We start from the raw sequence: 25,412 nt of genomic DNA on the forward strand, positions 1-25,412 counted from the left end.
TCTTCTCTTCCTAAGGGACGGTGCTTTAAAGTACTTCAGGTGATACAAAATAAAACCTAATTTGCTACTAATTCTTTGTATTAGTGGCTCTGCTTTTTATGTCTTTTCACAATTGTGTATTATTGCTATTATTGGGCTGTGAACAACAGCAGAACTTCACAGTTGAAAATCACATTTCTGAAATTTTGTCAATAGAGGCTATTAGAAAACATGGTGAAGCATGGTTTAAAGGGAAGCCTGAAGAGCAGGAAATGTGTATGGACTTTGCACATATGGTCTAATTTCCAATTTAAGCTTTTTTGTTCAGTGTTTGGTGTAGACAAACCCATCTTTTGAAAGGGAAGGTTTGAATGGAAATGTAATCTCTGTTAACAGTCCTGTTTATGTAGCAATAGAGGAAAAAAAAGCTTTTGAGTACACAGCTCTAGGAATAGAAAGCAGTAAATTTTGAGGTAAATATAGTTCAAGAAGAAGTCACCTGAAATTAATTTTGCAAATCGATTAGACAATTTTGAGAAGCAGTAACAAGCCTAAAATGCTAAAATTACATTAATTTTGATACTTCAAACTGACCAGTGTATCCAAAATACCCAGAAATTTCTATCTCATCTGGTTTGCCAAGAAATTAATCTTTAACGGTGCTTTTTCTGTTGATGGAATTCCATTGATCTTAAATGGGATTTTCCATAGTTTTGGACACCTGTGTACAGCTCCTTTTGCAGAAGGAGACCTCTGCGAATACCGGAGACAGTGTAGAGGATGGGTTCATTTGCTTTTTTGGGTCCTTTGTTGTTGCATCAGTGACAAACTAAAGCTGATTTGATGCTCTGAAACTTTTTCTAGATAGTTTTGAGTGTCAGAACTGAGGAATATGTATGTTTGACAAAATAATAATGTAGTGCAGTGCCAACATGTGAAAGTAGTGCAGCTGCCGTTTCCTAATCTTTTATCTTGCTAAAATTATATTCAGTCATTTACTCTTGCACCTTAACTTGATAAGGCACTCATCTCTCCAGACGCATACACTAGATGAGTGGAGATAAACACAAAATAAAAATATTGGAATAGCTGCAGTAGGGAATAGTAAAAACGTTGCAGCTAGGTTTTGGGGAGTTTAATTCATAATTCTGAGAAACATAATGCTAGAGCTCTTGCAATTGCTTAAATAAATACAAATTTTCCTGGCAGTGTCTAGCTGAGTTTGCTGGAGGAGGCTTTGATATAAATAGAGGTTCTAAATATTTGACACAGACTCGTTAGCAAGACATTCAGTGACTTCCAGCTAATGAAGGAAGACATTTAAAGCACACAGTTGCTGTTTTCTGTATTTGTACTGGGAAACTGACTGCTAGGTGCTCTACAAGAAGTGCAGCAAGCTCAGTCCTTAAGAAAGAAGAAAATGAGTATAATATTGCACTGAAAATAAGTAGGCTGTTTAACATGATTAAAATCTGGTTGACACAATCCCAAAATAATTGGATAATAGTGTTACCTTCTAATGTTAATATTCTGCTACCAGAATGACTGAGCACATTGGTCCTTCCCATTGAAATGGAAAAGCCTTCAGGCCATAAAAGGCCTTAAACCACTATCGTACCTCTTCCTATGAATGCCACAGAACTTGTTCCCACTCTGAAATTAAACTTGGAAAAAACCCAAAAAACCAAAAAGTTGATTTATGGATTTGTCCTGATATCAGGAGTGTCCTCTTTGCCATTCTTTCCAAGAAGGCCACTAATGGCCATTGTACATTCTGTGCTCCTCTGCAGAGGACCCTGAGAGTAGGTGCATAATAGCAGAGGTGCCTCCCTCTTCTCAAGTGCATTGACTTTAGAGCTCTGATAATTGCTTGTGGAATTCCCTGTGGGATAGGCCCTATTTACTCTATCTTGCAGGTTTTTTATAGTTAAAAATGTAGGTGTAAGTCTTCAGCTGGTCTTTAAAGGCTGTGGCTAAAAGGAAAGTTTAGTAAGTGACAAAAGTAATTCTTACAGGAAAATGAGAAGCTGCTCTTAGGGGTTCTGGATTTTACTCAGAAAACCCCTCTATCAAGCTTTGGTGGATTTTATAGTCCTTGACAGATTTTTTTAAGGCTGATGGTGGAATCATATCAGTTCAGAAATAGAGAATAGGTGCTTCTTATTCTTCCTGCTTGCTAGGCACTCATGCATTTCACATGCTTCTTGGCCAGCCTGCAGATATGGAGTGTATACCTAGAGTTTTCTATCAAGACTATTAGGGAAATCAAATCAGTTATTCAAAACATTGGCTAGTTTGGGAAACAAAAGTTGTAGCTATTGTATGGATTTGCCAATAGAGAGCATTTGCAGTTTTGTTTTATAATTAAAGTGGACAGATGTGATGATGATAAGGACCAATTAATGCATAACTTGTTAACTCATTCCCATTATTGTTTCCATGATACTATTCCATGATATTCCACAATACACAGTTGTTTTCAGGAAGTTGTGTCTGGTGAAAATTAATTTCTTTTGGAATACGTGCTTCTGGCAGGGCTAAAGATATATATGTATTCCAAAACCAAGTTGTTTTGGATATAGCTGGTAAAACGTCATTGATACAAGTCTCCATCACTGGGGATACTCAAGAACCCTCTTGATGCAATCCTGTGCAGTGTGCTCTGGGATGACCCTGCTCCAGCAGGGAGGCTGGGCCAGATCACCCACTTCGGTTCCTTCCAACCTGACCTAATCTTTGATTCTAAGATTCATTTTAGGCATGAACTTGAATACTGTGAAAAAATTGTTTAAAGAAGTGGTCAAAAGTTGACAAGATCAATTATAAACTCAAGTGGGAAATGCTTTGTGCCATTTAATTTGATTTTATCAGGCCAATTAAACAATATGTTGTTTTTCCTTTCTCTCATTGCAGCCTGTGCTTTCCGTTACAATGGGCTCTCCTTCGTCTACCTCATCTACCTCCTGCTCATTCCTCTGTTTTCAGAACCCACAAAAGCAACCATGCAAGGTAAGAAGTTCATTGCTTCGTTCTTCACAGTCTGCGGTGAACAGAGTACATGCAAAAGCTTTGGTGGAGTGGAAGGTGAAGTCCAGAGTGTTTCCCCCTCATTAAGTGATCTGACTTGTAATACACTCTGTAAATTCCCTGATGTTGTAGTTTTACAATATGCTGGCTTTGGTGCCCAAGGACTTCCATCCATGTTTGCCCCAAATTGCATCAGGGCTGTCTGATAGCACTGCTTGGCATTCCTTTTTATGACATTATTTCCTCTGGAATACTGATGTAATCTGGGTGAAAAATGAGTTTTTAGAACCCGCCCAAAGCCATCTTATCTAGATTTACTCTAGGTCTGAATTGGTAGTTAATTATGAGAATTAAGTTTGATACAGATTTTTCGTTCAATTGTATTTTAGGTAATTATTTAAACAGCTGTCATCCTGACATTATACTACTGCCTTAGCAAAAATAACTCGAAGGGCTTGCTTTTAGAGATGACAAATGACTACATCAGGCATTCAAGCATTTATGTATCACATACAGAGGTGTGCCACCCTGCCTTGTTTACAGCAAGAATGTAATAACTTGGGGTATTTACAATCCCCTGTAATGAGGGAGGAAAGAGGTTCTTTATAGGCCTGTAAATGGTTTATGTATTTTAAATTACAAAGCTTTGATTGGTATAGAATCATAGAATGCCTAGGGTTGGAAGGGACCTTAAAGATCATCTGGTTCCATGGGCAGGGATGTCACTCACTAGATTAGCTTGCTCAGGGCCCTATCCAACCTGGCCTCGAACACTTCCAGGAATGGGATATTCACAGCTTCTCTGGACACCCTGTTCCAGTGTTTCACCACCTTCTGAGTAAAGAATTTCTTCCTAATATCTCATCCAAACCTGCCCTCTTTCAGTTTTAAACCGTTGCTGTCCTGTCACTATCTACCTGCATAAAAAGTCCTTTTATAAGACTCCTTTTTATAAGACTTGTTTTAAGTACAGGAATGCTGCAATGAGTTCTCCCTGGAACCCTCTCTTCTCCATTCTGAACAGTCCCAGCTCTTCCAGCCTGTCTTTGTAGGTCAGGTGTTCCTGTCTTTTGGTGGGATCCATACCAATTGGGTGGGCTCAGTTTATGTTGTCTGTGTCAGTAGCCATTGGAACCAGGAAAAACGGGACTGAAAAATGAATTAAGCAAGCATAAAGAGTGGGAAATTCCACTCTTCGTGAGGCTGCCAGTCATTTTTACAGGGGAATATTACAAGGACAATGTAGGCATGGAACATCAGTAAATGTGCAGCTGTGGGTTAGAGTTTCTCTTAAAGGTGCTGAAGGTATGAATTGAGAGGGAAAGACTCCTTGGGAATTTGGTTGCAGCTGCTCCAATATTATATTGCACATAATATGCAATTGCCCCATTGGTTTTGTGTTTTACTTTCATTGCCCCTCTTGTGTGTGCCAGGAGAAGTCTTTGACAGGATAAACAGAACCATTTTCTAGATGCAAAAAGTGAGAGTGGAGAGACATACAAATTCTCTTCTTTTAGAGTATAAAAAAAGTCTATTTGATTAGGACTAATTCTTGTGTGACTTAATGGAGTTTAGTTTGCATCACTGATGGTAGCAATCTCTCCTCAGAGGAAAATGCTTTCGTAGGACTTTGGATAGTTTCCCTGTATTGTGTATCGCATTGCATTGCACTTCACCTGAATGTCATGCTATCATGTGTTTGAATTATTTTCTTATAAAAATTTAGTATTTCTGAGTGTACCCACTTTGCCCACTGTCCCTGTTACATTTCTAAACTCTGTGTGTGTGTAGGTTTATCTTTCTAGAAAGTGTTGAGGGTTGTTGTTTTGGGTTTTTTTTTCTCTTCAGAAGATGGAAAAGAAAGAGGAAATATTTAAATATATTAGCTAAAACCAGCCAAACCACCAGTAAATCAGAGTAAAAAAAATTAAATAAATTAAACTTTACTAAAAATACCCAAAACCAAACCAAATCTATGTTTATGTACTTTACTTGTATTTTCCGCCTAATACTTCTGTCACTCAGATAATATTTTATTTTCTTGAATTTCTGTTTGTTTTGAATAAGTTTTTAAAATTCTTTTACGCTTTCTAGATTTTCACTAATTTTTTCTTTCCTCATCATCTCCTTATACACACAGCTCTTCAATCAAAATTTCTGACCAAATTTCCTTGAATTTCTGTTTGTTTTGAAGAAGTTTTTAAAATTTTTTAAAAATTTTCTAGCTTTCCACTATTTTTCTTTCCTCATCATCTCCTGATGCACTCAGCTCTTCAGTCAAAATTTCTGACCAACTTTCCTTTCTGTTGCACTTCCATCTGTTTTCCCAGTTTGTCACCTTGCACTTTACAGTTCCTAAAATTATGGAGCTTCTCTTCACCAAGCTTAAGTGTTTTACAGGATATAGAAATAGAAATTATTCTGAAATGGGTTATATCAGTCTAGGGTAATTTAAATTTTGACAGAAACCTAAAAGTTTAGAAACACTGGAGAAAAACTATTATACTCGCTCAAATAGTTCAGATGATGTTTAAAGATTAATGAGTAATTTTTTTCCTTCTTGCCTCCTTAAATATTTAATCTCATTAAAAAGGGTAATTACTAAGATAAAGTAATACTAATCCCTAAACATGAAGATATAATTTGCTGTCTGTCTCTGCCTATTTTCCATGTATTGGTTTCAATTCTAACTGAAGAATTTGTCTCCTATACTTCAAAAGAGGTTGGTATTTCACCTGTCAGCATCTTAAAACCAACCTATGGAACATAGGCCGAGACAACTGTGTAAGAAACATTTGTTGCAAATAACATCTTGTCTACAGCAGTAACTTGAAGCCTGACCAATTTTTCAAGGGTTGCAAATGGGAACAGTTTTTGAGGCATTTACCTCTTTGTATGTGTAGTGAAGCACTGTGATTTCAGCAGTAATTCTTCTGTATGAATTATATCTAAAATCAGTAACTGATTTGTTACCTATTTCTCTGGAGCTGACAAGTACACAGTAAATTGTGCAACAGTCTAGTTTCTAACTTCTTTGGTTGTGAGATTGTTTATATTAGTGACATGTTTTTTCCTTTGTGTCTAATGTCTACTGCAGTTATGTCTTCATCCTTAATAAAGGCTTGAACATGATGTTTTTATAGAAGTAATAAAACATGACAACATAGATTGGTCCAGTCTTGGGCAAATGGCTCATTTAGCTGTACTAAATACCTGTTTTATGTGGCTTTTTTTTTCCAGTAAGAGATGTGTGTTTACATTTAGATGTGTTTTATTTCACTTTATTTAATTTATATTTTTTGATTAATAACACTCTGTAGCCAGTCATGATGAAAATAAAATGTGAGGGAGGGAATCAGTTGATTTCACACATGGACTAGGTTTTGCTAAGTCTGCTTCTGTTAATGGCAAAAATAATGAGTTTGCTTCTGAATTAATTCACTGCTCAGGATGACAAAACTTGTATCTCTGTTGGAAAAATGAACTTGTAACAGCACTCAGATAAGTAAAAATGATGTTTTAAAAATTCTTAGATTGATAAAATGATGAAATAAAATTTAAAAAAATTGTTAATTCAGCATTATTCTGAGCGTGGCTGAAACTATGGTAAAGAAATGGAACAATGGAATTTGTTTTGCAGATATTAGAGTGTTTGTGATTTGCAATAATTTGCACAGAATTGTAAGATACAAAAGGGTTGCAGTAAAAAATTTGGATCACCAAATATAGCTGAAGGATTTACAGGAGAGTATTGATCCAAGTGAATATGGGAAAAAACTTGATGCAAACATTGTTTTAAGTTTCGTGTGAGAACAATTCCCCTATGTGCACTCATTAATTCTACAATACATCTGTTTTACTAGCAGTCTTTCTACACTCATCTGCACTCAGTTTTTTGAGTGCAGATGAGTGTAGAAAGAGTGTAGTGTGTAACTTTAAGCACCTGACTTGAGTAGTCTGATTTAGATGTTCAAGGCAGGAATTGGCTAAACCTGTATATTTACTGAACAGAAAATGGGTTCTGATGGTAGTCCTCAGAAAACTGACCATTTAAGCCTCCAGTGGGTCCAAATATTTTAAATTAGAAGCATAATTTTAGACCTCATCTATGCTGCAAGGTATTAAGACTTCTGGACAAAAGAGGTAGCTTAAGTGAAAATTTTTATGTGATACAAAAGAGAGAAAAAAAAGATGGTTAACCCCTTCATTGTAAACTCTTGCACTGAAAAAAATCACAGTTGAATGGGTTTTTGTAGGTGAGAAAAGAGTACTTTCTATATTACTAAATCACCTGCTTTCACAGAGCTTCAGCTTTAGCTTTTCAGGATTTTCTGTGTGCTGATGAACTGTACACTGCATTTTCCTTCTTCAAGAGAGTTTTCAGTCATGTCTGCCAGAATGGACATTGGACTCTGACACACCATAGACGCAGTAATATGCTGATCTCATTATAAATTAAAATGTATTAATTGGTTACAAAGAGAAGGGATATGTTCTAAACCATGTTTAGAACATGTATTTCAATAAAAAGACTTCATGGTTTTGGGGAGTATAACTTGAGTTTTGACCTATTCTTTGGTAGATTTACGATAGATACTCTATGGTCAATCTAGATTTAGGTTTATGTGATTTGGAGAAGAGTTTCACCCACTTTTTACCTGCATAACCACAAAGATGATTTGTTCCTTACTTGGGAAATTATTTATCCCCTGTTATCCTTAGGTGATCAATAGAAAGTACTTCAGGCACTAATAGAAATGCTGATTAAACAGGGTGGGAGAACTCTTTGGAATGTCTTTGAAACCACTGAGTTTCTTTGTACTAGCCCAAAGCATCAGTATGAAGACATTTTTATAAGTTAGAAAATGCTGTTGAGCAATAACAAGTGGGATTTCTACAGGATTGGGCACATGTTTTCTTATGGAGACATGCCAGGCTGCTACATAAACATCCTTTGACTTAAAATGCTGTCTCTCATTCAGGTTTCTCCACTCTGAACACAATAAGGTATTCTCTTGGGAGTGAACAGTGTGTTATTTATAATTAGTGGGCCAAATCCAATAAGAAGTACCTGTTCTTTGAAATTTTAGCAATGTGAGAGTGAAAACGGAGCCATATCTTTACATTAACCACTTTCACAAATGCTCTTGCATCTTAAGAGCCCATGAACATTTCTGTTATTGGTCCTAACTATGTAGGACCAAAAAATTTTCTTAAGAAATTAATTAGAACCCCCTTCAACTAAGTGAAAGTCAACTCACAAGAAGCATTGGACTGACAGTGTGTGGTACAAGAATCTTGTATCTTTCTTAAGTTGTGTGTGATAACAAATACTCACTCATGACTTTCTCACCACCTCCCAATGCTGTTCCCAAATGGGAACACCACTCTAAGGATGGGCACTCCAGTGCCTGAGCTGTTTCACTTTTTAGCTTTCACATACTAGGCTGTAAGAAGGGATTCCCAGTGAGTGGCTGATTAGACAGTGTATTACCCATTTATATTTCCATGTTTTATATGAGTGCTGGCAATGTTTTTGGATCCAGGTATGGCAGAAACTCAGCAGCATGTTGATTGAAGACTTGCAAGCAAAGCAGAACCATCAGAGCTGGGGCAAGAGTACAGAAATCAGGAGGAGAAAATAACTAGAAATTTTTTTAACTTGCAATTAAGTAATTGATATGGTCTTTTTCTTTTGTGTGGTTATTAATGACATGAGTCTTTGGAAAGATTCAAATGTAGAGAAGGGAAATGAGTCTTGGTAAAAAGGGCAAAAATTCTTCAGAGGCTTTTGAAATAAGGTGTTTGGAATTAGACTGGTGTGGGGTTTTTTTGGATAGAGCTGGAAATCCTAAATTATTAGGATTTCCCAAATGACAAGAAAAAGCTAGTTTAAGGAAGGCTGACACTATTACAAACTGTTTTCATTGTAGGAATGAGCACTTTTATAGCTGCTTATTTATTTTAAAGCAATATTTCTGCTGATGTATTAAATAGCATTTGTTTTAGGGAAAGAAAAAAGTCAATTTCAGTTGATCTGAAAGTGATCTCTTTAGTTATTTGAATGTTTCAAGTTGATCCCAAGCCCTGCCCTGATCACCCTGCCCTGGTGATAGTCAGCTTCAGACTAAACATGCCATGGTTTAATAAAACTCTAAAATTAAATTAAATTAAATCAGTTTAATTTAACTCTAGCCATGACTAAAGAGCTAGAGCCAAACTCAAGCTTCCTTTTACCCCAAAGTATAAGTAAATTCAAATTTATTACATAGAGAAGTAATTTAGAGGTGCAAATAAGGAATTTTTGTTCTTGGCAGTAAGTTTGAAAATGTTTTTGCATTTTTTCCCCTGATTCATTAAGCTACATGCAACACCTAATAATATAAATTTTACTCTGTAGAGCTTCTGAAGGTTACTTTTCTAGTTGTCCTTTCTGTTCTTCTTTTTTAAAATAATTGAAAATTAGTCAATTTTCTTCCTTTCTAGGAAGGATGTGCAAAATAAAACTTGTATTATTGTTGTATTTGGAAGGTGAAAGAGCACAGAAATGGGAATGTAATCGAGAAACAGCATGGTAGATTAGGGGAGCTTGCTGTGAGCTAGCTGTCCTCCTATCTAATGCCATTAAAGCATAAGTAGAGATTTCTGCCCTGAGTTTGAATGAGACAAGCACAGAAAGTGTTGCTTAGAGCCCAGCTGTGAATTTGAGCCCTAACAAAAGCACTTTCCTGAATGTGCTCACATTCTCAAATTAGGGATCTGATGTAGGCTTGCTGTGGTTGTGATAGGATTTTAAACTCAGAGTGACCTTATGCCATGTTTTTAAATTGAGTTAAATAATGAACTTATGAAAATGTGTTTTACAAAATCATATGAAAATAGCAGCACCTTAGAATGTAAAATAGGATTGAATGTCCTCTGTGTAGTCCAGTAATCCTAGTTCTGATTAGTCAGGCCACAGATTATGATGGAAAGAGGGTGGTGCTGGGTGTGCCAGGACAACCAAACTTCAAAAATTTGTTCTCTCTTCTTTGTCCTGAAGCATGAATTTCTCCAACTTAAATTGCCTTTGTTCTTTTTAATGTGCTTTGTGCATCAATTATTAGAGAAGTGTTACGCTTCTATATTTTTTGTTTTAATGAGCCTTTTTTCCCCCCTTTTTTGGGTTCATTGGCATAATTTGGTAATTTTATGTATGTTACACACAGCAGGAATCATAACCTTCCATCCAAACCAGGAACTTTCTCCTGCCCTGTTTTCCCCACAGTGGGAATGGACTGGCCCTTGAGGCAGCAGTTTCCTTTGACGATTCTGAGACCTCTTGATCGAGCTCTGTCAAAAGCTGCATGATACAAAGTTAAAAGAGAATAAAAAATGTCTACAGTGCTGCAGCTTTTTAGCTCTGTCAATGAGCAAGTAGATTGGAGAGAAATTGCAGGGATGTTTTTGAATCTGCTTCTGCACTAGAGTAATTTAAAAGTCAAAATTACATTTCAGGAAGAAGGTAGGGGGTTGATAAGATCTTGGCCAGATTCAGATAATACTAGAGGAGAAAATCAACATGCAATTGTTATGGTCTACTATAAATTAGAGGATGAATGATCCTAATAACCATACAGCCAAATATTTCCCTGGGGCATGCAACCTCTTAAACAATTACTGACTTGTGAAGAGTCAATGTTATTTTAAAATTGGGTTTGGAGGGACTACAGACGTCAGAGAGAGTTAGTCATCACTATTCTTATGATCCAAAATGAACAGAAAATAATCTTTAAGGTTTTCTTAACCTGAAGTGCACCGTAAGTTCAGGGAAACTAGATAGTGACTGAAGAGCTCAAGCATCTGGATGTGGTGACATTTTCTAGTAAAAAATGCAACAATCTTTCTAGAACTCCCATCTCAAGCATGGGTGGCTTTTAGAGGTGAAGTCCAGACCTATGTTGCTGACTCCCACAAACAACATTAAGAATAAACAGAGTTTGGAAGGGATGAGTAAAAGGGGAATAATCTTAGAGGTCAGAAGTGGTCAGATGAAATAGAATTTGCCAGAAGTCAAGCTGAGTTAAACTTTTCCAAGGAAGCTGAAACAAAGAATAAAAATATAGATAGAAAATATTTATCTATATGAATATAAAATAATTAAAAGCATGGCTTGCAGTAAGGATGAAGTAGGAATCAAATATCATCTGGGTATGCCCCAAATTTTAGACAGGATTGTGTGCTTCAGTTTTGAATCAGGGCAATGCTATTAAACACAGAGACAAAAGCTAAAGCACCACCTGGGAAAGAGGCTGGAAAAAGGAAACTTACTGTATGTGAGGAAGAAGTAAGACCCAAGGAGTTTAAATGTTAAAGTTTTAAAGACTGCATAATCTCCCTCCTAAACCTGAGTGTGATACCCTAAATTGAAGAATGGATATATTAGCTCAAATACAGAAAATGAGAGGAAATGCTCTTGCATGTGAACTCCTGTGATATGAACTGCTGTGAACTTGTATTTTTTCAAATTTTGGAATATATTCATAAGAAGAATAAATATCTTGAGGCTACTGGAAAAAAAGAGATTAAATGAAAATATCTGTTCTAAAAAGGAGTTGTGCTAAGCAACCTAGATAATACTTTGGTAAGGTCAATTCAGATTGAGTCCCAAGAAGCTGATGCTAATGTATACAAATAAGATAAAAACAATGCATCTCATAGATTAAAGTAGATTTCCTACTTTTTCAGTCTGCAAATGGAAATCGTCATTTTGGATTTGGACTTGAGGAGAAGGAGGACTTTTAGGGTTAAATGGGGTTGCTGGCACACCATCTAGAAACTGTGTATGCATGGTGGACCAGAGATAGTTTTCTAGGTTTCAGACTTTTAATGAACAGAGTGAGCCTAAAGACCCATTTAACTTCAAAATGGAATATAATCCTTTCGTGAACCAGAATATATCCTGTGATGATGGGCAGTAGGATAACCCAGCCAATGCCTCTAAACCCGCATTACCGAAATCACTTGCCCAATGCCTCCAGAAAACCTGTATATAAATGGTAGGAGTCAGATGGTTTGTCGAGGTTTTCTATCCACGTTTTGAGTATTTTGGGGAGGGTTATTTAGTTTATTTTACATTAGGCTGAATTAACAGTTACTTCTCCGTTCCTCGACCTGTTGTCTCGGCCTGGTTAGGCTTAGGATGGCCTTGAGGCAGCCCACGCTCCAAAGGACGAAAGCACTCTTCAGAGTTTTCGGTCTTCAATATTGTTTATTATTCTTATCTACAAAGTTGTCTGCCAGCCCGACAGAGGTCTGCCCAGCAAGACAGCCATGGGCACACTGCCCTCCCTCTGGGCAGTTGTCTATTTTTGTACTAAAAACTACATATAAGATATTTACCTTTACCTTCCAATAGCTTTTACTTTTATTAACAAATGCAGATTTAGTGTGAACCAATCCCAAAGTGCCAGCATCACCATCAAAGATGGATGACAAGAAGAAGAGAAGGACAGGGCACGCCCTAATTCCTCCATCTTGCCTCCTAAGAACCCCCCTGTACCAAGATTCCAAAACCTGTGTTTTCACCCTGTGAATAATCAATTCCTTCACCACTTATCCTCAAGTGATCCTCTCATCCTTATATAGGTGGCACATCCCGTGCAGGGTCAAAATCCAACCACCAAGCACTTCTGGCAACATTCCAGGATTTCCGAGCCCCCTAGGGGTTACCTTGGCAACTCTGGACATCAGGAGTGATGTGCTGAGTTCCCACAATTACTGACTTGAAACTGTCTGGTGGTTTGGTCATGGAGATGGACAATGTTGGAAGATTTGGATCCTTACTGTGGTCATCAGAACTGTTTTCTAGAGTTCAACAGTCAGAAGAACTGTATATTTTCTTAGAGGATTATGATTTGGTTTGGAAAATTAAAGAGTAAGAATAATATAAAACACATTTTGGGCTTCTCTATTCTCATTTCTCATACTCCTGTATGTTAAACAACCAAGTTTTATCACGCTTTCTTACAGGAAGGGTACAAAAACCCAGTAAGCTAATAGGTAGGTTTTTTTGTTATTGTGGCTGACCTGTAGGTGAGAGGAATTTCAATAAAATCAGTGCAGTTTTTCAAAAGCAGCGCAGCTGTTCCCTTTCACTCCAATTCTATTGCCTTGTTTGAAGGCAATCACACTACACAGAGTCACATCCTGAATCTACTACTCCAGATGGTGTTTGAAGAGCCATTAAGAAGTGAGCCTTGGACTGTATTAGACAGCAAGGCAGCTGATGGCATCAGCTTGACTTCTCATTGCCTTGGTGCCTGGTGCCTCAAAGCCTTGGCACCAGCTTTTTGCTATGAATTTTTCTCTGGTAGCACCAGAAATTTGTCCACTGAGGTAGACACTATTTCTTTAAAATTCATACGTAATTTATTTTTCTTCTGTGTTTTCCCTTCTCATTTGACCTTATTTCAAATAGGTTCTTGTCAGCAAGAGATTTGCTCCTCAAGTTAAGTGCTAAGCATGGATTTTATTTTCTTTTACTCTGTTTTTTATCCTCACACATGGAAAAGTATGTACTTTTGACAGGAGCTTATTATGACAGAAAATAATACTGTCCGTAGAGCACAGTAATTGGTAGATATTAGGCCTCTTATCAGATTTCATAGCTAAGCCTGACTTCCTGTGGATGCTCCTGTGTCTGTAATGGATTTGAATCCAGATTCTACATCCCCAGGAATTTGGGAAGCCTAAAGTAGAAATCTAGATTGGTATTAATTCTTTGCAGATCAGCACCGTACTTTCATGTTATAGTGAGACTCAGAGACAATCTCCATGATGAGAATACTGCATCCTTGTATTTTTCGTTCCTTCTCTTGAGATCATCTACCTTCCTTTCCACTTGTTAGTTGTATGACTTAAAAGGTCTTTTTTGTTGTCACCTAGTAGAATGGTCTGATGGTTTGTGCTCCAACTGCTTTGTTCCTTTCATGAGCACAGAAAACTACCCTTGCTAAGTGGCTGAACAAGAAACTAGGAGGGTGTGACACACAGACACTGTTTATGAACTACTTTTTTTTCAAAGGATTTAAGGGTTAAAGGAGAGCTAGGTAGCAAAGTCTTGGTTGTTCACCAGTTGTATTTCTGATTGTTCTGAGAAATCATTTGGTGGTGCAGCAATACAGACCCTGGCATCTTCAAGCACATCTAGACAAATGTCTATGTAGTTTGGGTAGATGTGGTGCTCCACTCAGCCTGAGGACTTGTCTTGCCTTTATGGGCGAAGATTGTTCTCAAACGGAACAATTTGCTCTTTTGGAACCCATTCCTGAAACAGGAATGTGGAGCTGCTGTTATCATGGAATCATTTAGGTTTGAGCAAACATTTAATATCTTCCTGGATCTTAAGTAATCCTGGTTCTAGTGCTGCTAGGGCACATCTATCCATCATCTGACTGGAATGTGCTTCTCTTAATTTCCCTGGTTTTTGCAGCACTGGTCACCAACAGAGGCACAACTGGCAAGGAAGGTTTTCAAATCGTTGGCAACTGGTAAGTGAAAGAAGAATGTCCCCTCCTCCTGCTATCTCCACTGTCTGAAACATATGCAAGTTGCCATCTCAGGGGCTGAATTGTCAGCAAGAAAACTGCTCATTTACAAACTCTTACAAAGCTTGGATTAAATTTTTCATGATAATGGCTTTTTTTATTACTGTTTATATTTGAATGACAATAATGTGAGTTGGAGATTTTCATAAAATAAATAAATAGTGTTCAGCAGGCTGCTCAGGATTGGGAGGGGAACCATGTATGTGTGGAGCAGGAGGCAGGAACAAGATGCTGATTCATTTGTCTTTCCATGCCAAGAGCAGCCCCTAACTGACAGTAAGCAAGAAGTTGTCCATCAAATATTTATGATGTGGACATTTCAAAGGGCTATTAGAAGCCCCCACAAATATCACTAATCAGACAGAGGACAAGAGTTTTTAGAGTGATTTCTTTTTTCTTTCTAATCATGTATGTGTGTGAGGGCTTATCCTGCTATTTCAATTGCAGCTCACTGACATTATGTTGAGTGTGAGATGCCACACATACTTTAAATTGAGTAGTCTTTTTTGTCAACACAGGCACACAAATTGCACCTTCATAGAAAGCACTTCTTTTTCAGTTCAAGGATATTTAGCTGGTCATATTTTGCTCATTACTTTGATTTCTGCAACTTCCGTGGATCTGGTTTATTGCATCTGTCTTAACTAAAGAAATGTTTTCTGGGAAATAAATAGTTCCATTACAAAGATGTATTTTAGTTGAGCAGCTGTTTCACTGTAATGGGAGCCTTAATTGAAAGGATTATTGCAGCAAAACGCTTCCTAGTTGTTTGTCTTGGATGATGATCCTTGGAGAAGGATATGATATAGTAGCAAATTCTAAAGATGAATGATATCTGGTTTGCTTTCTGCTAGATTTTCAGGGTAGCTAAGCCTGAAGATCAGTTCACTCCCCTGGGACCAAATCTGCTGACCTTATTTAGGGAAAACTCCCACTAGCAGTGGGAAATTTGCTTCCGTAAGCAGTGCAGGAAGTGCCCTGTAATATATTAAGAAACCAAGTAAGCCCATAAGAAACAAAACAAAAGGCATTTAAAAGCATTCCCATTACTCTTGGAGAGAAGGAAGCAGAAAATTAATATGCACATGCTCCCTAATTAGCATTTAAACCCTGGTCTTAATGTGATTTAGAGGGAGCTGTGAACTCTTGAAAATGAAGCTGTTGGTGCAGATGCAGGGCTAGGTGTGCAGTTTCTCATTACTCAAATGTTTCTGTTCTGCCTCCGGATGAAGCGGGGAACTTTAAAACACATCCTCCTCCCCACCAGCAGATTTGTTAACATCCTGTTCTAATTCAGAGCACAGACCTGTATCTAGTTCTCCTGTATCCCAAGTGCTCTTGGCTAACAACGCCTTTTTGTTATCCCCACTCTTCTTCAAATCCCTCTCCCTAAATTTTTGATTATTCTTGCAAAGCGGAGCTGCTACAGACCTTGGTGCCCTCTGAGCATCCCCACAGTCAATGCCTTCATCCAGGGGAGCTTGAGAACCTCGAGCTGCTCAAGGTTTTCTTTAGTTGTGTGACAGTGTTGTGTACTGGGCTTGTGAATCTTGTGAAATAGTAGCAGCAACTTCATAGATACAGAGCTCTTCCCAACTCAGTGTCCAAGGCTCTAGCTTTCCATCTTTCCTCATCAAATGTTCATCATCATCATCACCACAGTCAGTACAAAGACACTGTCAATTAAATAGAATCATTTTTCTTTGAAGAAGTTAAAAAAACTCATGATCAGAATACGAACTTTCAATGTTCTGTTTTTTAAGAGAAAATGTAAAGCCACAAAACTTTTTTTATTATTTTGTTTTCAGATGTAACATGCATGACTCAGTTTGGAGCTGTTTGTTATTGTAAGAAAAAACAACATGCTATATTTAGTGGTTTTCTTATGATTATTTCAATTATTATTTAAATAAAAGGGCTTAGTAGATTTTCAGAAATCCTCAATTTTTCAGACCATTTCAGTATAACCTTGCTTCACATAACTTGGCCAGGAAAATAAGTTCAATCTCCTCTTCTGAAATCTCTCAGCAAAGAGGAGCTTTTTGCAGAACAAAACCCCGAAAGACGGAATGAAATTTTCGTCACAGCTGTGCAGTATTTGTCTGGTTCTATACATTTGCATAGAGGAACAAAATTTACAAGTAAAAAAAATCAGATTCAGTAAGTTTGATAAGCAAAACCATTTAAAAACTGAGAAAACAATTTTTAGCATTTTATTGCTATTTTCATTCAGTTTATGAAAAAAGATTGATGGTAGAAAGCAAGAGGTGGAAATAACATGGGTTTCATTGTGTAAAGCTGGGGGAATAAAAAAGCTTGAGAATGAGTGAAAGGATAAAGGAAATAATAGAATTTTGTGGCCAAAAATTTAATTTTTCTTTTTATTAAATGTTGTTAAAAGAATTTTTATAAGGGATTTGGTTTTTTTTAGGGGGGAATACTTGTGAAGAAGAATACTATCCATTCTGATAATGTAATATGATTCTTGTTCGAGAATATAAAGAAATTTATACTTACTCTGATTTTTTTTCCCCTCTTTATTGTGGGAGACAAAACAAGTTGCAGCAAAAAATAGTGGAGTAATTCAAGTCACACACAGAATGGTCTCATGTAAATGAAGCTGTAAAACAAACAGTAGCTACAACACACAATCCTTCCATTTTTACTTCATTTAAAAAACTCAGTCCTTTGTAAAAACAATGAATGGGTCTGCAAGGAAACACAAGATTAGTTAAACTTACCTTTTAAATCCTTTCTTTGTTAATTCATAAAATTCTGTGGCAAAGCTGCTGAGGTCATTGCCTTCCCCTGTCTCACACAGGGCTCTAACAAATTCTGAGCCTGTTCTTTAATTGATCTTTCTGGGTGCCCCGTGATTAAATTCTGGGAAATTACTGAACTATGAGTCACATCATAAAAACTAATTAGTGGTTGGTTGACAGTTTGTCTCCCAGCTGAAGCCTCCAAGTTTCCCTTAATACCACATCAGTATATAGGTTATTGCTGGCAAATGGCTTGAGTTTATTTTGTAGAAGAATGTTGTACAAAGTCACAAAGTTTATGTTGGATAGTGCTGCCGCTAAAACAGCTTTGTTTGAATGGGGCATGCTGTCCCTCTTGGCATCATTTCAGTGGCCCTAATGCATTGAGGCATTGGGGTGAGTGGGGAAAACAAGCTTTTGAAAAGAAGAATTTTTAAAAAGAAATAATTTGCTATTGAGTTTTGGTTTTGATGCAGCTTTGTCCTTCAGCAGCTGCCTTTTGCCAGGATCAGAAGCGTGGCAGAGGAGTTACTTCTGCAAGGTGGCACTGTTGTGTGCTGGTTCAGGGCAGTCCCTTTTTGTTCTCCTCTCCATGGGGACAAATGACAGGAGATACACTGCATGGATCCTTTGAGGACAGGTTCTGGTACACAGCAAGGGGAGCTTCAGGCTGGGGAAGGAGGACTCTTATCCTCCTCTTATCCACCCAAAGGATGGGCCTTTGACTTTTAGGTTAATGATACTGTGGTCCAATAGGTTTGAGCATTGCCTGGCCTGATACTGCAGGTGGTATCCAGGTATCAGCACTCTAGTGGGGTGACCTTGCTGTGTTAAGTGTGTATCTTTCAATAGAGAAACAGGGCTGGAGAGTTTGCAGTGGGAAACAACTTCAAAACTGAATAAATAACAAATAAAAATTTTCAGGTGATAGGTGAGTTGTTGAAGACTTCTTTTCTTCCCCCCGCCCTCCAGAAAGTGAGTGCTGTGCTTAATTGCTAGTAGATATTCCTGAGCACAGCACCTTTCTAGAGGAATATTTTTAAAAATTCCCTCTGGGAAAAAAAAAAGCAAAGAACTTCTGGGTTTGAGGATTTAGTTTTAAATATAGTAGGTTTTAAAATCATACTGTATGTAAACATAACAATATAATTTCTACATAAATTATTAATGTATAGATCAATATTTTTATGATAAAATTGCAGAATCCTCAGTTTACAGACGGTGTTATAAAAGCCAGTGTCCTGGCAGAGCTGGTCCATTATTGTTACTAGAGCAAGTCCAGTTGAGAAAGACAAGGGGCTGTGATGACAATGAGTTATATAAGCATAAAGCTGATCATATGTCACCTAATGCCTCCCATTATGTAAGTTTATAACACAGAACAAAACCTTCTTTTAAAGTTATTTCCTTTCAAATAGATGTGCTGAATGTTATTTTTTCACATTAGCCATGAGAAAATGATGTGGCTGTCTCTGCAGCTTTTCCCTGAAATTTAGGTGTAAAAATTCTCTGCGATACAGACAATATTTATATAAATAATAGAATTTTAGCTACAATATTCTCTGCAATACAGACATTCCAAGGTGGAGAGGGGTTGCCATTCCCCATTCCCATTGCACGGGAACCAAGGACAAACCTCACACTGCAGGGCTTGGGAGAGCAGAGAATGTCTCCATCAATTGTTTAGCTGTGAATCCCCTGCGTGCTCACTAAACTAAATTACTTTGTACTTGTAGAAATGGTCTCATTATGATATGATCTCCAGCTCCTCATCTGAAGCAGGCTTTAATAGCGTTTTGTTTTGCTGTGGCTGTTCCAGGTGCTCTTGTCCAGCAGCTGGATATATTAGACTGTTCCAGAGACTGTAGTGCACCCATCACTACCACTCTACTTGCTCTTAGTCCCATGTTTTTGTTTGGATTGGTCATATATATTTTAGATTGGAAAAAAACACTAAGCTATTATAATTCATTATTATTCATAACAGAGTTATTACAAAAATGTGTAAGGTGCTGTGTGGTCTCGTAGGCCAATGTACTTTCTGTTACAGTCAGTTTAGTAATGAGATATGGTTGAGAACATCAAATTCATCACTTAAAGGGATGCTTTAAATCCATCACTTAGAAGGGGCGCTTTTTGTTGCTTTGGTGCTTCCAACTGGATGTTTATGGATTGTATGCATTTGGGCTTTTAGGTTGTTAGCATCGAGTGCCCTGGAGGAAAGGCACAAGACATCTTTATTGGCACACCTGCATGGTTGAGGGACATGCATAATGCCATAATATAGCCAGAAGTGATCATCACATAGATAGGTACAGATGCTTTCCTGTAATTTCCATTTCCATATTCCTTGTATAAATATAGAGAACAATAAGCATATTATTACATGTGCTATCTGTGCAATAAAATTTGAAGAGCTTCTTACTGCAAGTAACTAGTCAGTAAAAGAGTAAGGAAAACCTGAACAGCTGCACAGCAAATAAGATCCATGCGAAGAAGAACATTGCTGCATGCGTGGAAAATGCTGCTTGATCTAAAACAAAAACTGTCCTTGTCCTGACTGTGCCACAGGGCTGCTGCGCTAATTTAGGGAATCGAGGCTGGTTTCAGATGGTCCTTCTGAGGTGAAGCTACTAAGGCAGTGTTTCATTTTGTGCAGATGCTTTGCTGAACTATATCAATCTTTCTGTAAAAGGGAGATTGCGTAGGTTTAAAGTTCTACCAGGAGAATTTCACTTATGTGTTTGTGTGAGGGCTTTTCCTAATAAACTAATCCCCAAGAAAAATCCACATTCCTTTTATTTCCAAATTTCCTAGGATACATGGATTTTTCTGTAGTTATTCTGTAGTCTGGAAAGTTCTTCCACTTAAAATCACAAATGTGGAGCCACACGTGAGAGAAGGGACAATAGAAAGTGCTTTGAATTTCTCTTGCATAGGCAGTTTTGCTCCTTGGGTTGTTTGACTTTGTACATTTTACAGAGGGTCATCTAATTGGGAGGTTTGTGTTGGTCGATTTTAGTCTCTTATTCTAGGTAAAAAATATAATAGAATCAAGCTGAAGTTCTGTGTAAATACTTTGAGACCAGTAGCAAAAGTTAGGGTTGCTTGCAGTCCACTGATGTTTAGAATATGTGTTTTTGCTGGTCACAAACCAAGCCTCACATGTTTGTCTTGGTTCACAAGATGCTCCTGTTAAAAAAAAAAAAAAGAAAAGAAAATAAAACCAAGTCTCAGTAGGAGATTCAGATTTGTTTTTAATATTAGCAGCTTCTCTGCTTAGTAGAAAAGAAACAATTTGCCTCTGTTTGCAAGGTAAACGTAAAGGAAGTGCTGCATAAAACAACAAATTCTCTGAGAGCCTCCTTCACAGCCTCATTCATTACAGAACTATTCCTTGTGACATGGGTTAGGCAAGTGGCACTGGGCACAGTGCTCTGGGTTACCAAGAGCTTCTCAGTAGGGTAGGACAGGCCACGTCTGTCACTTGGTGTTCCTGTCTCCATGCAGGAGGGGTCCAAGGAGGTGTGTGTGCTGCACACTGGGGAGGGACAGAGCCTGTAGGGCTGCAGGGGAAGAAGGGCAGTGAGCTGGTAAGGAAATAGTTTTAGGACATTTAAATTCCCCTGATGCTCCCTGCTGGAAGCCAACTTCACATGGGCACAGCTTTGCAGATTTGCCTTAACCTCTGATGCCTCTGGTGCTGCAGTAATTACCACTGCAGTAATCATCAGAGCTAATGATAACTCATCTCACCCAGCTCAGTGGCCTCTTGTGTGCTTTGGGGCAGATCATCAGGTTACAGAAACCTTCCAGGGACACTTGGTGGTCTGTGGTGAAAGGCAGCAGGGTCAGAGAGTTTTCTTCCTTTTCTGGTTTACTAATTACCACAAGCAAAATATCTGGTTTGAAGAGATTTTTATGTGAATACCTTTTTTTTTTAACAAAAATTTGATTATAAAAATTTCCTCAGACTATAAAAGCAACGTGAAAGTACTTCATTATGTGTATTTAGTGCTGTGTCTTCTGTGGTGTATAATTTGTGACGGAGCCTGGTTTCAGTAAATTGTACTTATTTTGACATTTGGGTTGATGCAAATAAAGTAATGTAAACACTGGAGCTGACCTCTATGAGTCAGATTTTTGTTGTGGACTACTCATAACAAGCAAGTGCAGACTTTTTGTCAAAAACTGCATCATAGTAACAATTTGCCTTACAAATAAACATAGTGATATATACCTGTCACCGTTCACTAATGTAAACATCACCCTGGGATTTCATCCAGACTCTTGTATTTGTAGCTGACTGGTCAGGAAGCATCAGATTTATATGCATTCTTTATTATATCCCAGTCGTGTCCCCCATCCTGTATCTCAAAACTATCTCTAGTTTCATGTAGTCTTTCATGATGATGGGCTGTAGTATGATGGAGATCAAGATGGGGATGAAGGCTAACTTGTTGGCATGACCTTGAATTTAGTTACTCTCTCAGTCCTAAAGCATGAAAGTAGGGAAGACTGACTGCATTAGAAGACTCATGAGTTTGTTTCCATAGAAAAAATATTCCTGGCATTTTAAAGCTCTGTTCTGGATCTTCAGGTATTTTAAATTTTTTTTTTAAATCATCTATAAATCAGTTTTATTAGCTGTTCTTCCTGACCTTAAAGAGCAATCAGAAGGATGTTGAAAAGATTCCTAGGAAGCACTCAGATGCTCGATATGAGGTTTTTGATTTCACTGAATGCATTTCCATGACATCCAGTTAGTACAGAATCCAGCACATGATGAATATCAAGTTGAATTAAAATGCCTGGAAAAAAATGCAGTTTAAGATAACAAAATGGAGGAATTTTTTGTACAGCATTACAGTCCAAACAGTTTTTTGATTTATGCTTGTGGAGGCTCTGGCCCTATACCTTGTAGTACTATCTCCTAGGTTCTTCACTTTGTTTGTCTGTGGAAGGCTTCAATGCTGATGATATATCTTTGTCATTTCAATTCACAAGAAATTATGTGTACTCTTGGGTTTGGGTCTAGATCAAGAAAACAGAAGTTGCTATAATTTCTCTTTAGACTTGTAGAAAGGCATAGAAACTTACAGTTTCTAAGGAAAGGGGCAGGATTAGCCTGTTTGCAGTTAACATAAATGCCACATTTTTTGTCCATGAGGCAATAGCAGGCATAAAACCAGAAGCAAGGACCTTAAAATTCTGCTTACTCCTGAATAAAATCACTACTATTTGTGTCTTCTTTAATGACATAGCCCCCAGTTCAGTGAAGCAGGTGACTTGAAAAATGCATCCAAGGCTTGGAAACCATGGGATTTGCCTGCCAGCTCATGATTTCAAGTATTTCTTCAATACCCCAGAGTCAGATCTCTCGGTTAGAGCTGTTTCATGTGCACACATTCACATGCATCTACGGGCAGGGAGTTTGGTGCTTGGGGCAATTGGATCTCTGCTTTGTCCCTTCCTCTCCATACCCCCTCTTGTTTTTGTGCAGCTTCAGAAAATGCAGAGGCAAAGTTATCTCTGTTCATATATCAGAAATGCACCTTTGGTTGTGCACTAGAGGAGCTGTTAACAGCACTGCAGAGGAGGTGTTGCTGACGTACTGCGGAAGGAACTTGGGTAGACTCCCTAATGCAATGTTCAGGCTCTGTCTCTGTCTTTACCATAGTTTCTGTTGTCTGGAAAGCTGTGCTTTTCAGTCAGGGTGTTCAAAACTGTTTTGCTGTTTAACTTTTGCTCCATGGATTGTTCACATGCTCATTCAGTTTCTTGATTTGAATATACCAAATATACTTATTTATTGATCGCTCTTAAATAAAATACTTAGGGGTAGTTTTAAGGCTATCATTAGGAATTTAATAACCTTTATGCTGAGTAGATTTTTACTCCAAAAACAACTGAGAAACGCTATTAAATGTAGCTATTAATTCTTGAGGACAGGAAGGATGCTACACAATTTTGTGAGAGACCACTGAATCCATTCCATCTTCCTAACTGAGTAATTATGTGTTTTTAGGGCTTTAACTGTTACTGAGATGACTTATTTTTCAAGTCAGTTCCTATCTCAATGTTGATCTGAGTAGATTTGCTGGCTTTACGTCTGCAATCATTCCAGTAGATAACTTCTTTATAGTGAAATCAAATACAAATATTTAAATAGAATTTTTTAGTGAATTTCATAGTATGTATATTACATCTGTTTAGCATTTGCTTAAGTGCTTGACATAACCCAAATTTATCCTTGTCAACCAAAATTCATTCTGTTACCCTAAATATCCTGGAACCATGACAATTTTGTTTTGGGTGTGTTGATGGTAAGGAATGAATTGTTGAGTGCAGGGCTAGAAGTTTCCCTTGGTCTTGGTCTATACTGTGCTCAGAGGAGAGATAATTTGTGCAGTGTGTCCAGCTTCTGTACCTGTGAGCTTGGAATTCTTATCTACTTGATAAATGGTATTGGGAAACTTAATTTCATACAGCCCTGTTCAGACCTGCTAATTTTGGTGCCTAAGTTTGGAGACTGGTCTCACACCACTAACCACTGTCTGGGTTTCATCTGGGCGTGAGCGTGGTCCTGACGTCAGGAAGCCAAAGAAGGATCAGGGCAGGTGAGCACAAAGTCAACTGGGTGTAAACAGGCAGTGTCTCTAAAATTATTTGGTTATTTACTCTGGTTCTCCTCAGAAAAAATAACAAACACTGGGGAACAAAATTGTTCACTGAAGAGGTGAAGACTCTGGCATTACAGGAGAGTGATTTTAGTATTTTTATTTCCATAGTCTGAGGCTGCATGTGCTTGGAGCATAAGTCACAAGAAAAAATTTCAAATCTGGCAAATCTGGACATGAAAAATGGTGATTCTTTGTCAAGGGCTATTAATTAACATGGATCTCTCTTATACAGGTCTAGGTTCTTTTTTTATATATATTCTCTGTAGAAAAATCTATCTGTTAAATGGGGCAATTGGATGTTCCAGTATTTTATTCCATGAAACATGGTTTTTCTCAGACAATATGCCAGGTGTGGGAGCTCAAAAAAGTGTTTTTGGATTAGGGGCTGTATAGTAAAAAGGGAGAGCCTGGTGCACAAGCACTACCCTTTTTATATAGCAGTATAACTTATGCTTGATATAAGAAGTGAAGTAGAGAATCTGCATGATTTTCTAGTCATGGACTTAAAAATTTGTTAGGCCAATGTCTGTCAAATGGTTCCACATGTGCTGAACATGGCATGCAGGGAACTGCTCTTAGGAGACCATTTACATGGCACAAAAAGTTTCACAGAACTAACAAGAAGTGGTGAACAAATCTGATGATTGCTTCAGTGTTTGGTAAGTAATTATGTCCATGAAGACATCTCTTTTGTGGAGTGTTCCTAATATTACCCTGATCAGAATAATCTTTGTAGAAAAATCTGTAATTTTGTGGTAAACCCTTGTCAGGTTTTTCTTACCAGATTTTTTAGTAAGGCTTTTATGTTTTTGGCCAAAAACTGAGGACTTGATATTCAGGGTGAAAACAGTAGGACTTTGGCTTTCCAGTGAAATGTGTCTTGAAGAAAGCAGTCACTTACCATGAAAAGTTTTCATCTCAAGGCATCCTCTGTATGAAAGTTTTATTAGAGAACAGGCATAGGCAGAAATACTTTAGGCAGCAGTTTTACTCTAGCAAAGCTCTGCACGGATGGATCAATGTTGGCATTATTTTATGTGTCGACTGTGGTGTACATTTCTTCTATATATTTTTAGTTCCTGTCCACGTGATTGATGGAAGAAAGCTTACTTTGTCTCACAGGTGAAACCAAAGCTGATGTAATTTATGAGAAAAGCAGCATAAGCATGTGTGCTTGCTGAAGATCAATATCTAGGGGAACTGAAGTCTGTCCTACATCAAGCTGGACACTGGTGGTGTCTGCACAGTGGGAAAATGGGTTTAGGGATTTAGTCCTTCAGCCTCACCCCCAGTCATACAGCCTGGGAAATCTCTTAGAGCCCATAGCAGCTCCTTCCTCCTCTCTCATCTTCACATGCTCTGGGTTTTTTTCC

General features: G+C 37.8%; 1 protein-coding gene across 1 annotated transcript in view; it reads left to right on the forward strand.

The window, feature by feature from the left end:
* The first annotated feature begins 2,915 nt into the window (after positions 1-2,915).
* Positions 2,916-25,412, forward strand: part of PIEZO2 (piezo type mechanosensitive ion channel component 2) — a 236,417-nt gene continuing 213,920 nt past the window's right edge. Inside the window, exon 1 of the mRNA XM_058820732.1 lies at positions 2,916-2,988. Coding sequence (XP_058676715.1) covers positions 2,982-2,988 — 7 coding nt within the window. The 5' untranslated portion in view covers positions 2,916-2,981. The remainder of the gene's footprint in view (positions 2,989-25,412) is intronic.

The sequence above is a fragment of the Ammospiza caudacuta genome, chromosome 1 (assembly GCF_027887145.1).
Source record: "Ammospiza caudacuta isolate bAmmCau1 chromosome 1, bAmmCau1.pri, whole genome shotgun sequence".
NCBI lineage: Eukaryota > Metazoa > Chordata > Aves > Passeriformes > Passerellidae > Ammospiza > Ammospiza caudacuta.